The sequence below is a fragment of the Eptatretus burgeri genome, chromosome 1, assembly GCF_056783735.1.
Source record: "Eptatretus burgeri isolate ZD-2024b chromosome 1, Ebu_testis_v1, whole genome shotgun sequence".
NCBI classification, from domain to species: Eukaryota; Metazoa; Chordata; class Myxini; order Myxiniformes; family Myxinidae; genus Eptatretus; species Eptatretus burgeri.
Genome location: NC_140961.1, coordinates 76,071,506 through 76,084,005, shown reverse-complemented (window position 1 = coordinate 76,084,005; position 12,500 = coordinate 76,071,506). Strand labels below are relative to the sequence as shown.

The 12,500-nt window shown below is 41.6% G+C and overlaps 1 protein-coding gene across 7 annotated transcripts in view; it reads left to right on the top strand.

Moving 5' to 3' along the window:
• Positions 1–12,500, top strand: part of LOC147034781 (transforming acidic coiled-coil-containing protein 2-like) — a 203,526-nt gene that overhangs the window by 186,427 nt on the left and 4,599 nt on the right. For all 7 annotated transcript variants that reach the window (XM_085888831.1, XM_085888813.1, XM_085888786.1 and 4 more), the window contains 3 exons: positions 1,234–1,284; positions 8,220–8,380; positions 8,573–8,679. In XM_085888831.1, the coding sequence (XP_085744957.1) occupies positions 1,234–1,284; positions 8,220–8,380; positions 8,573–8,679 (319 nt within the window). The remainder of the gene's footprint in view (positions 1–1,233; positions 1,285–8,219; positions 8,381–8,572; positions 8,680–12,500) is intronic.

Here is a 12,500-nt window from a genome sequence, read left to right as displayed (position 1 = left end):
ACCAAAATTGGCATGCGAATCATCCTGCAAAAACCCCCGGGAGACCGGTCGAGGGTCCCGCGTGCCCGCTCGGGCGTTCAACCAGCGTCGATCAACTCGCTCGTTCTGTGCGCGCCAACGTGGCCCGCACTGTACATTCCCTAGCTCGATTGCAGCTTTGCTGGCCGTAGAGACGAGAAGATGCTCACCATCCGTGGAGAATCCACTGCTGCCAGTGAGGACTGAAGGTACATCTTCATGGATAAATTCATGCACGTCTCATGAGCGGCGTACATGTCTGCTTTTGAGCACATTCCATACAGTGCGCGCGGTTCCGCCATTACGCATGTGGCCAGCGCTCGCGTTCACACGACCTCTAGCGTGTGCGCGGGACGAACACTAATATGTGTCGGATATTGAGGTTGAAAAGGAACAAGCCGCTTCTACTCGCACACTCGTATCCTGCCCAACATGGCATGGAGTCGGCTTTATCGGCCTCCGTACGCGTTTCGTGCAGCGTGGGCGTCGTGCTGGCTATGTTTCCCGTGCCGTGAAAAACACTATTCATGCAGTCTCTTAAGAGGTATTTATTCGCATGCATTTTTAATGCAACCGGCAATCTTCCCCAGATCATCGGAAGCTCGAGTCGATAATCCCGCACCAACAAGCACACCACATGACTCGGCGCTGCAGTTTCCCTACCACGGTGCTGCACGCGCTGGTCTCCACGAGGCTCCACCTTACAGCGAAGGTGCACGTGGCTGATTTACCTCTGGAATAATCAGAAAAGAAGAAGAGTAGGGATGAAATGAAGGAGAAAATGATTTAAGCAACCCTCGCTATTGGATCCTCGCAACGCACTCCCTTGTCCCGCGAAACAAAAGGAAGGGGACTATCTGCACATATAATAATGGGATAACTGTCTTGGGACACCTATCTGTTGTATGCATGCGGTTCCGAGAACTGCAACTATATATATATATATATATATATATATATATATATATATATATATATATATATATATATATATATATATATATATATATATATATATATATATATATATATATATACATATAGATATTTATATACATATATATACACATAAATAAATGAAAATATATGATTGTGTACTCTGCCAATTAGTTTATGCTGCTTTTGACAAATCAAACATAATCTTGAACTTTTTTCTGTCACAATTGTATCTTTATATTCTGAGGTTTTTCAACTACTTTCTTCTCTCTACTTCAGATAAACAGGACAAAGAGGTGTCGGAGCAACAATTCTGGTCTTTTTTCTCAGGTTTCCTATCTTCTTCTTTCTTTGCTTGCCAGCTCTGCATTCCACTTTTGTTGTGTATGTGCCCTAAGTTGTTTTCACACACCTGTGTACAGGTGTTTTATACATGTACCAAGTGCAGAGTCCTTTTGTACTGTTGCTATGTTTCATCATATCTCTATTGATTTGCAACGATGATAATAATCATTCGTAAAATTTTGTTTTGCTGAAGTCACACTGTCAGAATTTAGTTTATTTTGGCTTTTGATTAGCAATATCAGGCGACAACAAGATTGGGCTTCATGCAAATATCAAGTCATTACAAACAATGATCCTTTTAGTTGTCTTATTTGCTTAGTTATAAACTGTCCTGTGTGGTATTACCATTTATGCACAAAGCTCACAAGGACCAGGTCCCAGGTTCATATTCCATATTACTACGTTTGTTTACGTCTCATCATTTTTCTAATTCATGGAAAAGTACATTAATGTCTCCAATTAATCCCTCTGCCAACTGAACGTGGACGGAGGTTATGTTTTCACCCGTCTGTCTGTTTTACTTGCGAAAATTGAAGATTTTTCAAGTACTGTCAGATCCCGCTATTTGCAAATTCGCTATTCGCGGTATTTTTATTTATTTATTTATTTATTTATTTTTACACTTCAGGACTGGTTTCATACATCCACCTGGGAAATTCAAAATTGGCCAACATCACTGCATTACATAAAAAGGTGCAAAAACGGATCCCCTTAACTACAGCCAAATTAGCGTACTGTACTTCAAATCATCAGCACGGTCATGGAATCCATCATCGCAGTTGACATGATATCATTCCTTTTCTCAAACAGCCTCATCTCAGGTCATAAATTCACATTTAGACATGGTCACTCTACCTTGGACATGCTGCTTCTACTCTCCCAACAATGATGGAGGCCCTCAATAGCAGGCATGAGATCAGTCGTCTCTCTCGACATATCTCAAGCTTTTGATACAGTCTGACATCCTTCCTTGCTCTCCAAACTGTCTGCCTATGAAATCCAAGGCCAACTCAACTTTTGGATTACCATACTGACTTCCTCCACTCTCGGAGACAACATGGGGCTCTCAACAGAACCCTTTCATCTTCTCTCCCTGTCAAGGCTGGAGTACCCCAAGGCAGTGTTCTCGGCTACATATTATTCTTAATCTTCATCAGTGATTCCACTGACTCTCTGGAAAATCATCTTTATCTCTTTGCTTATGATGACACTCTCTGCCGTGACATGTCTCATCCTTCTAACAGAAAGGCAGCAGCCTCTTCCCTCTCCTCAGACTTTGACAAAATCACAAACTGGTCAAACACAGTTTTGCTTATGCATCCATATTTTCCACCCTTTGCGTTCCCCCTTACCTTTTATTGTTACCTGCATCCCTCATTTGTCCATCTTCATTCTCCCTCTTCCCTGTTGTTGTTTCCACTTTATCCTGCTGTTCCCTTTGTTATGTTGTGTCCTGATTTATTATATGTAATCGCTCTCACACGAGCCTCGACCGCATTTTAATAAATAAATAAAAATATATAAATTTTTAAACAATGCCTGACACTCGTGGACCCTTTCATTTGCGACATTTTTCATGAACGTATCTCCTGCGAATAGTGGAGTCCGACAGTACTGTATTTACTTTCCTCTCCATTACATATTTTGTGGGTCATCCAAGCCTACCTGTGGTTCCCTGGTTATCTTATCCAGCCACGACCAGATGAGCGCCCAGGGGTATTGCCCCTATTTATTTACTTTTATTGTTCTTGATGTCATACTTTTCAAGCCATAGTTATTTTGGAGTTTCTTAATGAACTATAACAAATTGTTTAATGTATTCTGTCATTGTGTGTATGAGTTTGTGTGCACTTTTTGGTTTCTGTTTTTCTTCTTTTTTTTTTCTTCAATCTCAATCATTCTTATTTCGCATTTCAACAATGATTTCTCATGTTGCTTTAACCTGGCAGCTTGGTATGCAAATTGTAGATGAATATAACACAATTATTTTTGGCATACAAAGACTTTATTTTTATTGTTTCACATTTTATGCATGGAGTACCTTTGAAAACTTCATAACATACAAATTCTTATTTTAAAATTTCTCATGTATAATATTCTGGTCTCAAACATACCGAATGACCAATGTGTAGAAGGTAGTAGCATTCCATAAACCTCGCTCTTGTAGGAAAAAAAAAAGAAGAAAAAAGATAGAGGATTAATGGAGCAACTTACTGACATTAGGGAAATGGGGCCAAAATTCGATACAACAAGCAAAGAAGGAATGAAAAGAAAATAAGGGTGGATTGAAACAGCAACCTGCATGTAAGAGGGTTGGTGTTAAGTAGGGTTAATCGGGGTAGAAAATATTGTTGGTAGTGATGGAGGATGGGGTTACACCTCCTGCTCTTGGAGCTATAGAGGGAAGAGTGATTGAATCGCCTCCGGAAGACAGTTTCACAAATGGCGAAAAGAAGAATAAACCAATGTCACCTGCAGGGTGGCCCGTATCTTGCCAAAAGGTGACCACGTGTGACTTCTTTAAGGTAACACTGAGGTGAACAGAGCTGCTATCCACCAGGAGCGACTCCGTGAGGAATATCTGCCTACGAGAGATTCCGATGAGAATCGTTCTACAGAGTAACCATGAAAAATATGCGTTTGCCTCATAACGTCACCAAATGACGTCATAATGTCTCAAGCTTGATATATCTAGAAAGCACTCATTGAGGTGTTCAATTTGAGGTACTACACGATATGGTTCCTAAAACTTGAAAATTTGACCTTGGGGTCAAATCTGTTTGACCTCAGGCGCTCACCTTGAAGGTCAAGGCCAATCGCCACCAAAAACTAATCAGCTGAGCGCCAGACCATATACTACATTCCCATAAAGTTTGGAGATGATTCGATTGAAATTACTCAAAAAATAAGGGTTTCGGCGACCTCCATGATTTACCGCAAAGTGACCTTGACCTTTGACCTTGACCTTGACCTTTATGTGTGCTGAAGGGTATTGTAATCATACTACGATATGTGTACCCACAAGAGTTTCCGATGAGAATTGTGCTCTTCAGAGTGATATAAAGGTGAAAAATCCAATGATTACAGACAAACAAACAAAAAAACTTACCAAGTAACAGATCTTGCAAAAACGAAGTTTTGGCAAGATAACAAAAGAGTGAATGCGGGTAGTAAGGCTGTATTATTATTTTATTTTATTTTAAACCAGGAGAAGGTTTTTTTTACTGGGACATAAGCAAAACAGGACATCCTGGAGGAGTTGGGGAGAGTCTGAGTGCAGAAAGACTCCAGGTTCCCATCAGTGGGATTGGCTTTCAAGGAGGAAAAGGCAGGTTCCTTTATGGCAATTGTCTCACTGCATGAATTGTACCAGGGACAAAACGTTGGACAGGATATCCAGAGGTGTGAAAGTATAAACTGATGGAGGAGAATGATAGTCTTTTGCTGAGAATTGAGTCTCTGACATTGTCTAAATCCAAAAATGAAAAGGTAGTGGACCAGTTAGTGGAAGAGTTGTATGTCCGCAGGTCAGATCAATTTGCCCGATTAAACTGCCATTGTGGAGCCATTGTGGAGCTGCAGAAATTGGAGAGTTGAGAGGAGTTTTCGAGAGATAGGAAGAAATTGACTTTTAGAAGCATTAAACTTAACTTGATTACTTTTTCCCCACTGGGAAATTTTGTCCAAATCCAAATTTTAAGAGGTGGCTGTGATGAAAGGAGATCTAGATCGAGTGAGGGAAGATGGGCAGATGGAAAAAAACATGGAGGAATGTAATGTTGAGTTATCAGCAGACGAGTGCATTTGATTATTTGTCAAAGAAAAGTCATTAATAAAGAGAAGGAAGAATGTTGGAGTCAGGACAGAACCTTGAGGGACACCGATGTTAAGAGGGAAGGATGGAGACGTTGAAGCATCAACAGCTTCGGAGATAGAGCGGTCGGAGAGAAAGCTCAACATGAGAGAGCAAAGTGAAGACGGAAAGCAGAAAGAGGGAAGCTTGGATATCAGACCCCGATGCCAAACTCTGTCAAAGGCTTTTGAGATGTCAAGGCCAGCAACAAAGAATTATCTCAGAAAAGAAGCTCAGAGATTCATGATTAAGAAAGGATATCACTCGGAGATCTTGCCTTGTGAAAGTCATTGATGGACAGATAGAAGACTGTGAGATTCAAGATGCTTGATGAAATGGTATACCATGCACATGAAGAAGATGTTGCTACAAAAATGGCAACAGAAGTGTAGATATTACCAAGGGATTGGGGGGACAGGGTAGCATAGGAAATGAGAAATGGAAGATTCTGCTTTAGTTCCGAAGATCACCATCAGCATGTCGAGCATTGGGTCTCAAAACCGGAGCGTTGACTCTCCAGGACAGCAGAGGACACTGTAACCTCTGACAGTATAGTAAAAGTGACACAACAAGGTGGATGCTAAATAATCTGACTGGTATAACAATTAGCTTTGCAATTGCCAAGCAGTTCCACATTTTTTCCCAACCAATATTTGCCCATTCTTGTTGCAAAAGGACATCATTACAGCCAAGTAGAAGGGCACTCGGTGGAGTCCATTACCTCTGCCAGGCTGAACAGTTCACGTTTTGTATCCCACTGATGGGCCAGATCTGGATCCGGACCTGAAACAAAATCAGCTTGTTCTTGTCACCTAACCAACTCATCCACCTAGTTTTGTCGTAACTCGTCCAAAATGTTTTTTTTTTGAAATATCCTGCTTTTTATAGTTTTAGGCCCTGTCTCTCAATGTTGAAGATTAACTTTAAAAAAATTCTCATATCCGGATTCAGATATTCAAAAATTGAATCAATCCGTCATTGTCAAACACCCAATCTGTCCAAGTTTCATCCAAATCCGTCCACAACTTTTTGAGATATCCTGTACACAAACAGACAGGTGAAAATTTAACTTCCCGCAACCTTCAGTGGCGGAAGTAACTTGGCTTACATCATATATTTGGTTTAAACCTCTGTTTCACACTTATTTTCAGTTGTCATAAAAGACCAATTCTGTGTAAAATGCACAGGTTTTTGTGGGATTGTATTTTCTATTCATGCCTTTGTAATGCCATCTGCTGCTGCATGCTGGGTCAACTTGTGTTCATCTCTGGTATTCTCATTGATCAGTGTACCTGAATAATCGTGTTGTTTGTTTGTTTTTGGTTTGGTGAGTGATGCATTCGTCGCTTGGATTGATGTCAGTTTTATTTTATTATTATTATTTTCATCTTCCACTCTTCCCATTTATAATCCATATTGATAATGCAATGCTGGCCATAATCTGGCCATTTTGCATTTAGGTGCTATATTGCAAAATCACAGATGTCTCATCTCATCTTGTGCATGACAAATTACAGCTCACAAATCTAAGTTTAAGAAAGATCTCATGATGATTTCTTTTTATATCCACAAACATGCATGTTTCCCAGGTAATTTGCTTCATTATTACGAATACACCCACTCCCGATGGGAGCGGCAGGAAGGGTCATGTTTTTATCCTTGATGGAGTAGATAGATTACAGTCAATCTTGGCTCAGGTCTGTTAGTCTGTGAGCAATGAGCACATAATGCCTCAAGAACGTTGGGTTTCCTCCCTTTCAGTTTAGTGTTAAACAGCAGTAGTGACTGTTTAAAATGTAATTGTACACATTTTTTTATTTTGGTGGGGTGCCCCATGAAATGCCATGATAAGCTATTCATACATGTTAACACGATGTTTGTTCAAGAAGGAAAACCCCCTTGGGGAGGGGGACTAATGAAGTCACTCCAACCTCCGTCGTGTCACCCTTGGTCCTCCTGTCAAGTTTGGTTGAGATTGGATATGTCATGACCAAATGTATCGCTGTCAAAAAGAATGACATACAGGCACCAAATTATGTATTTTAGTTTGATTAGTTTTGATGTCAGATGTTTTCAAAGTTTTGAGGGTTAACAGGTTGTTGAATATTTGGATTTATCTGTAGGAAAGTTTGTCACAAACCCCAAAGGTTTTTTGATCGATTGATTTTTCAACTGGCATTCAGGTGTCGTCCAGATTTTCGTTAATTGAAAAGATGAAACACAAATGAACACCTGAACACACCGACACAGCAACGTACATTGCAAATCAAATGGTGACTGATGACTACTCCCCGCTTTCTACCCCGGCTCGACTTTGCCACTTATTTGCACAACTTGCAGGCTGTTCTGTATCCAGAGCCAGAAACTGGTCATTAACCACAAGATGGCTCCACACCCATATGTTACATGTTTCCCTATCTTTGTATTTATTGAGAATTAACGCAATCAGCGGACTCCATGATATTCATATCAAAAGTGTATATTTATTTTGCAAATAATAGCACTGTGCCGTGTGGGTGTTGTGAACAGGACACTCAAACTGCTATATTTCTGTGGACATTAAATTTCCTCCTCCTCCCCCCCACCCCCCCACCCCCGAACAAAATTAACACTTTCCAAGCCATCCCCTTGGCATTCTCCACTTTCTAAGCCATCTTCCTCCCACCCACCCTCCCTCCCCCATCTCAGTACAACAGCCTAATAACTCGATTCGTAATACATTTACATGTCCTTTGCATTGGCTGAATAATTTAGTCATTTGAAAAAAGAAAGGAAAAAAAAACAGAATTTATCTTTCCCAAAGTTTGGGGCCAGATAACTACTGTTGATAGTGACGATTGTTATTTCAAGCAATTTCTGCACTCAGGTTTCATATGGAACTGCAGGCGTTGCCAGGCATGACGAAATATATTATTCTAAAGTCTTGGCTGATATTGTTTGGTTGAAGATTTACAAAGAACAATGGTTTTAATGAGATTCCATTTGTTTTGTGGAAATGAGTTGATTAATGCTGAAAGCTTTACTGAAAAGAGTAAGACATACATGCCATTTTGCGGATTGATTGTAGAGGAGGGTCAACGAGAGAAGGCTGCAACAGAACAGCGGATGCAGACCCTGGTTTCTGAGAGAGAACAGGCGTTTGCTGATGTAGTTTCTTTGGAGAAATCTCTGGCTGACCTTTTTCGTCGAAATGAAAAACTTCGTGAAGCTGTAGAAGGCTACAGGAAGGTAATTTTGCATAGTTCACCTGAACTTGTGTTGCTCTGATGACAAGGAGGTTTCCAAAACTTTTCAATGATGATGAATGATAATTGTATTTATATAACGCCTTTTGCCGATGGATACAAGGTGCTGAATGAAGGATTACTTTTGTTTTAACTGTTTTATTTGATTGTTAATCTATTTCCATAATCTGCGCAGAATGAGGAGACTCTTAAGAAGTGTACTCAGGAGGTTCTGGCCAGGGTGAAAAAGGAAGAGCAACGTTACCAAGCTCTTAAGGCCCATGCAGAAGAGAAGTTGGACAAGTAAGATGCAATAGATAAAAGGGCTTTGTGTTTTAAGGGTAAAATAATTTTCTCAACGGATTACATATTTATATTACCTTTGTGCAAGATAATGGAAGTTGAAGCAAAAGGATTTTTTTTTTCTCTCTCTCCTATTATGTCTGCTCATTTGGCATGGTTTATGGGTTTAAAGGTTAGGCTTTATATTACAATTCCATCTATGCTAGCCGTGCCAACCCATTGCTTTGCTAATGGCTTGAATCAAAAGACAGCATGTTGCACTTCACAGACGTATGTATTGCATGTCTTTTCGTGAGTCTCAATGACGACGTAAAATGAAGTGAAACATGCAAAAACTCGAATGGTACTCTTCAACGTCGCAACGTCGACAGATATGCCTGCACCCACATTATTACATCATTATACAACATACATACTTGAACCAAGTTTGATGTAAATCCCTTCAGCTGTTCTCAAATATCACATTTTTACTTGACATGACCTTTGACCGCTTGACTCCATAATCTAATCAGTTTATGTATGCATCATTACATATCTGTGGACACAGATATGTAACTGTACCAAGTTTGACTTAGATATCTTCAGCCATTCTTAAGTTATCGTAGTAACACCAACATACCATGGACTCTGACCTTTGACCTCTTATTACCGCCATCTAATCAGTTCACCTTTGCATCATACTGCATACTTGTACCAAGTTAGGTCAAAATCTCATCAATAGTTCACAAGTTAGTGCGGTAACATAAAGTTTACCTAATATGACCTGACCTTTGAACTCTTGCCTCCAAAATCTAATCAGTTAATCTTTTACATCATTATACATACTTGTACCAAGTTTGATTTAAATCCCTTCAGCTGGTCTCAAGTATCGCATTTTTACCTTGCCTGACCTTTGACGTCTTGACCCCAAATTCTAATGAGTTCATCTTTACATCATTCATTTCAGTATACATATTTGTGTCAAGTTTGGTCAAAACGCAATCACTGCCTCACAAGTAAGCACGGTAACAGCATTTTTACCTAACATGGCCTTTGACCTTTGAACTCTTGCCTCCAAAATCTAATCATTTCATCTTTTACATCATTAAACTTGCATGTACAAAGTTTGACTTGGATCCCTTCAACCATTCTTAAGTTATCGCGTTACCGAAAACCGATCACATGGACAGACGGACAACATGAAAACATATACCAATGACATCTGCAGGGTGATCCTTATCTTGCCAAAAGGTGACCACGTGTGACTTCTTTAAGGTAACACTGAGGTGAACAGAGCTGCTATCCACCAGGAGCGACTCCTTGAGGAATATCTGCCTACGAGAGATTCCGATGAGAATCGTTCTACAGAGTAACCATGAAAAATATGCGTTTGCCTCATAACGTCACCAAATGACGTCATAATGTCTCAAGCTTGACATATCTAGAAAGCACTCATCGAGTTGTTCAATTTGAGGTACTACACGATATGGTTCCTAAAAGTTGAAAATTTGACCTTGGGGTCAAATATGTTTGACCTCAGGCGCTAACCATGAAGGTCAAGGCCAATCGCCACCAAAAATTAATCAGCTGAGCGCCAGACCATGAACTATATTCCCATAAAGTTTGGAGATGATTCGATTAAAATTACTCAAAAAATAAGGGTTTCGTCGACCTCCATGATTTACCGCAAAGTGACCTTGACCTTTGACCTTAATGTGTGCTGGAGGGTATTGTAATCATACTACGATATGTGTACCCACAAGAGTTTCCGATGAGAATTGTGCTCTACAGAGTGATATAAAGGTGAAAAATCCAATGATTACAGACAAACAAACAAAAAAAACTTACCAAGTAACAGATCTTGCAAAAACTTTGTTTTGGCAAGATAATAATGCTTCCAGTGACTTCGTCGGCAGAGGTATAAAAAGGATCTTTTATAACATGTAGTTGTGGTTGTTGTTTGTGTGCTCCTTCCGTGTGCGCAGTTTTTATATAAGGCCTTGCTGCGATGAAGACTCACAGTCCGTGACTGGAGCCTTTAACATTAAGAAGAAGAAAAAAACAAACCTCAACACACCACAGAGGGTTATAATACTGTTGTAGTTTCGCCATCGCGTCGCCACGAGCACGACCCTCGATGGAGCAGTGGGGCCGCCTTGGCTCGATCGCCCGGAATTACAGATCGCTGGGCCGGAGAAGTCCGAGTTTGGCGGGTCCTGGTTATTTTGGACCGAAATACACCAATGGGTAGACCACGTGGGGTAGGGTCGATTGCCAACTTTAATTTACTTAAGTACCCACGTGAACCAACTACCGGGGTATTTCACCCTCGACGGAATTCGTACGGAAACGAGTCCGTTCCGTGTGCGATGCCGAGCGGTTTTGTAGTCACCGAATTCCGCCGGCCCGATTATCCTGTTACTCCGTTGTAGCGGCAATGACTGCTTACTTTCCCACACGCATGACACACCCAGTCAATGGCAGAAATGGACACGACGAGCTGAGTACATTTAAACAATTAGGTATATTTATTTACCAATGATGGGGGACTAGGGGAGCACTCAAGAGGAGAGCTATACCGAATATCAAGCAAGGCGAATAATATAGAGGCAAAAGCACATAACAGTTCACTACTTATCAGATGGGCCCACGGACACACACACACACACACACACACACACACACACACACACACACACACACACACACACACAGACAGAAATGGACCCTCTTGGGTCTTTATTGTGGCTCTCCAGCCGAGGAGGACAGTCCGGCTGTGAGAGCCAGGGGGTGGCAGGCTACCTGGCTGCGAAGCGCGGCTGGACGTCCCCTTCTCTTGGGGCTGGTGTCGCTGTACTAGCCAGGCGCAAAGGGACGAGACGTAGGCTCTGGAGCCGGGGCGAGGCCGGAGAGGACAGAACTATACCAGAACAACTTCAAGAGAGCCCCCTCCGAAAATCTCAGAACCCTTATATCTGCCCCGCTCCCACTCAGTTGAACGCTTGTCTCCTCCCCGCTCGCTCTCCCATTGGACAGGAAACATTGTTCGACTCCTTGTCCGCTCACCATTGGACAGGCGCGTGGTGGGCGGGGCGCTCCCATCCCTCTGGGCGGAGTCTCCAGCGGGGGAGTTTCGTGGCTCCGCCTACCGCTTCATCTTGATTGGTCGAGGGCCGCCGCGTGGCCACTACCCGAGCTCCGCCTTCTTCACACCGGACGACCTTCTGCGCATGCGCCCTCGCATTCCTCTCATTCGCCAAAACGGGCGGCAAACCCCGCGATTGGCCAGGTGGAGGAAGCGAATGCAGGCGAGGGCGATGCGGTGTGGTCGGCGGTAATGTCTGGTGTAAAAATGAACTAAAAGAAAATCTGACCATTATAATAAATCACAGCGCAGGAACATTTAATTTCCCATTTAGACTCGGTAAAGGGATATCTATTAAACACGTACTTACCGAGATAACTAATCTATAGGAACCTGAATGTCTGTGTGCTCATGGCTTCCAGATTCGCAACAATATGCACAAAGTTATAAATTAGGTCAGAGGAATTATTTGCAATGTATAATACAGTCCAAGAAACAAGACTTCGTTGGGAGAATAAGTCGTGAGGAGAGCCATTTGTGAAGGAAATACAGTTTCTGTTATACACAGTCATGCGCATATTACCTCAACAGACACCATCTTTAAAACAACAACAAAGAACAATTTACGCTTTGTATCCCACTGATTGGTTGGATCTGCCGAGTCCCCTCGTTGTCACCTCTTCACGTAAAAAGTCCTGTCCTCTTTCAGTCATTGCTCATAGCTTAGTCCTTCGAGTCCTGGAATCAATTTGCCAAG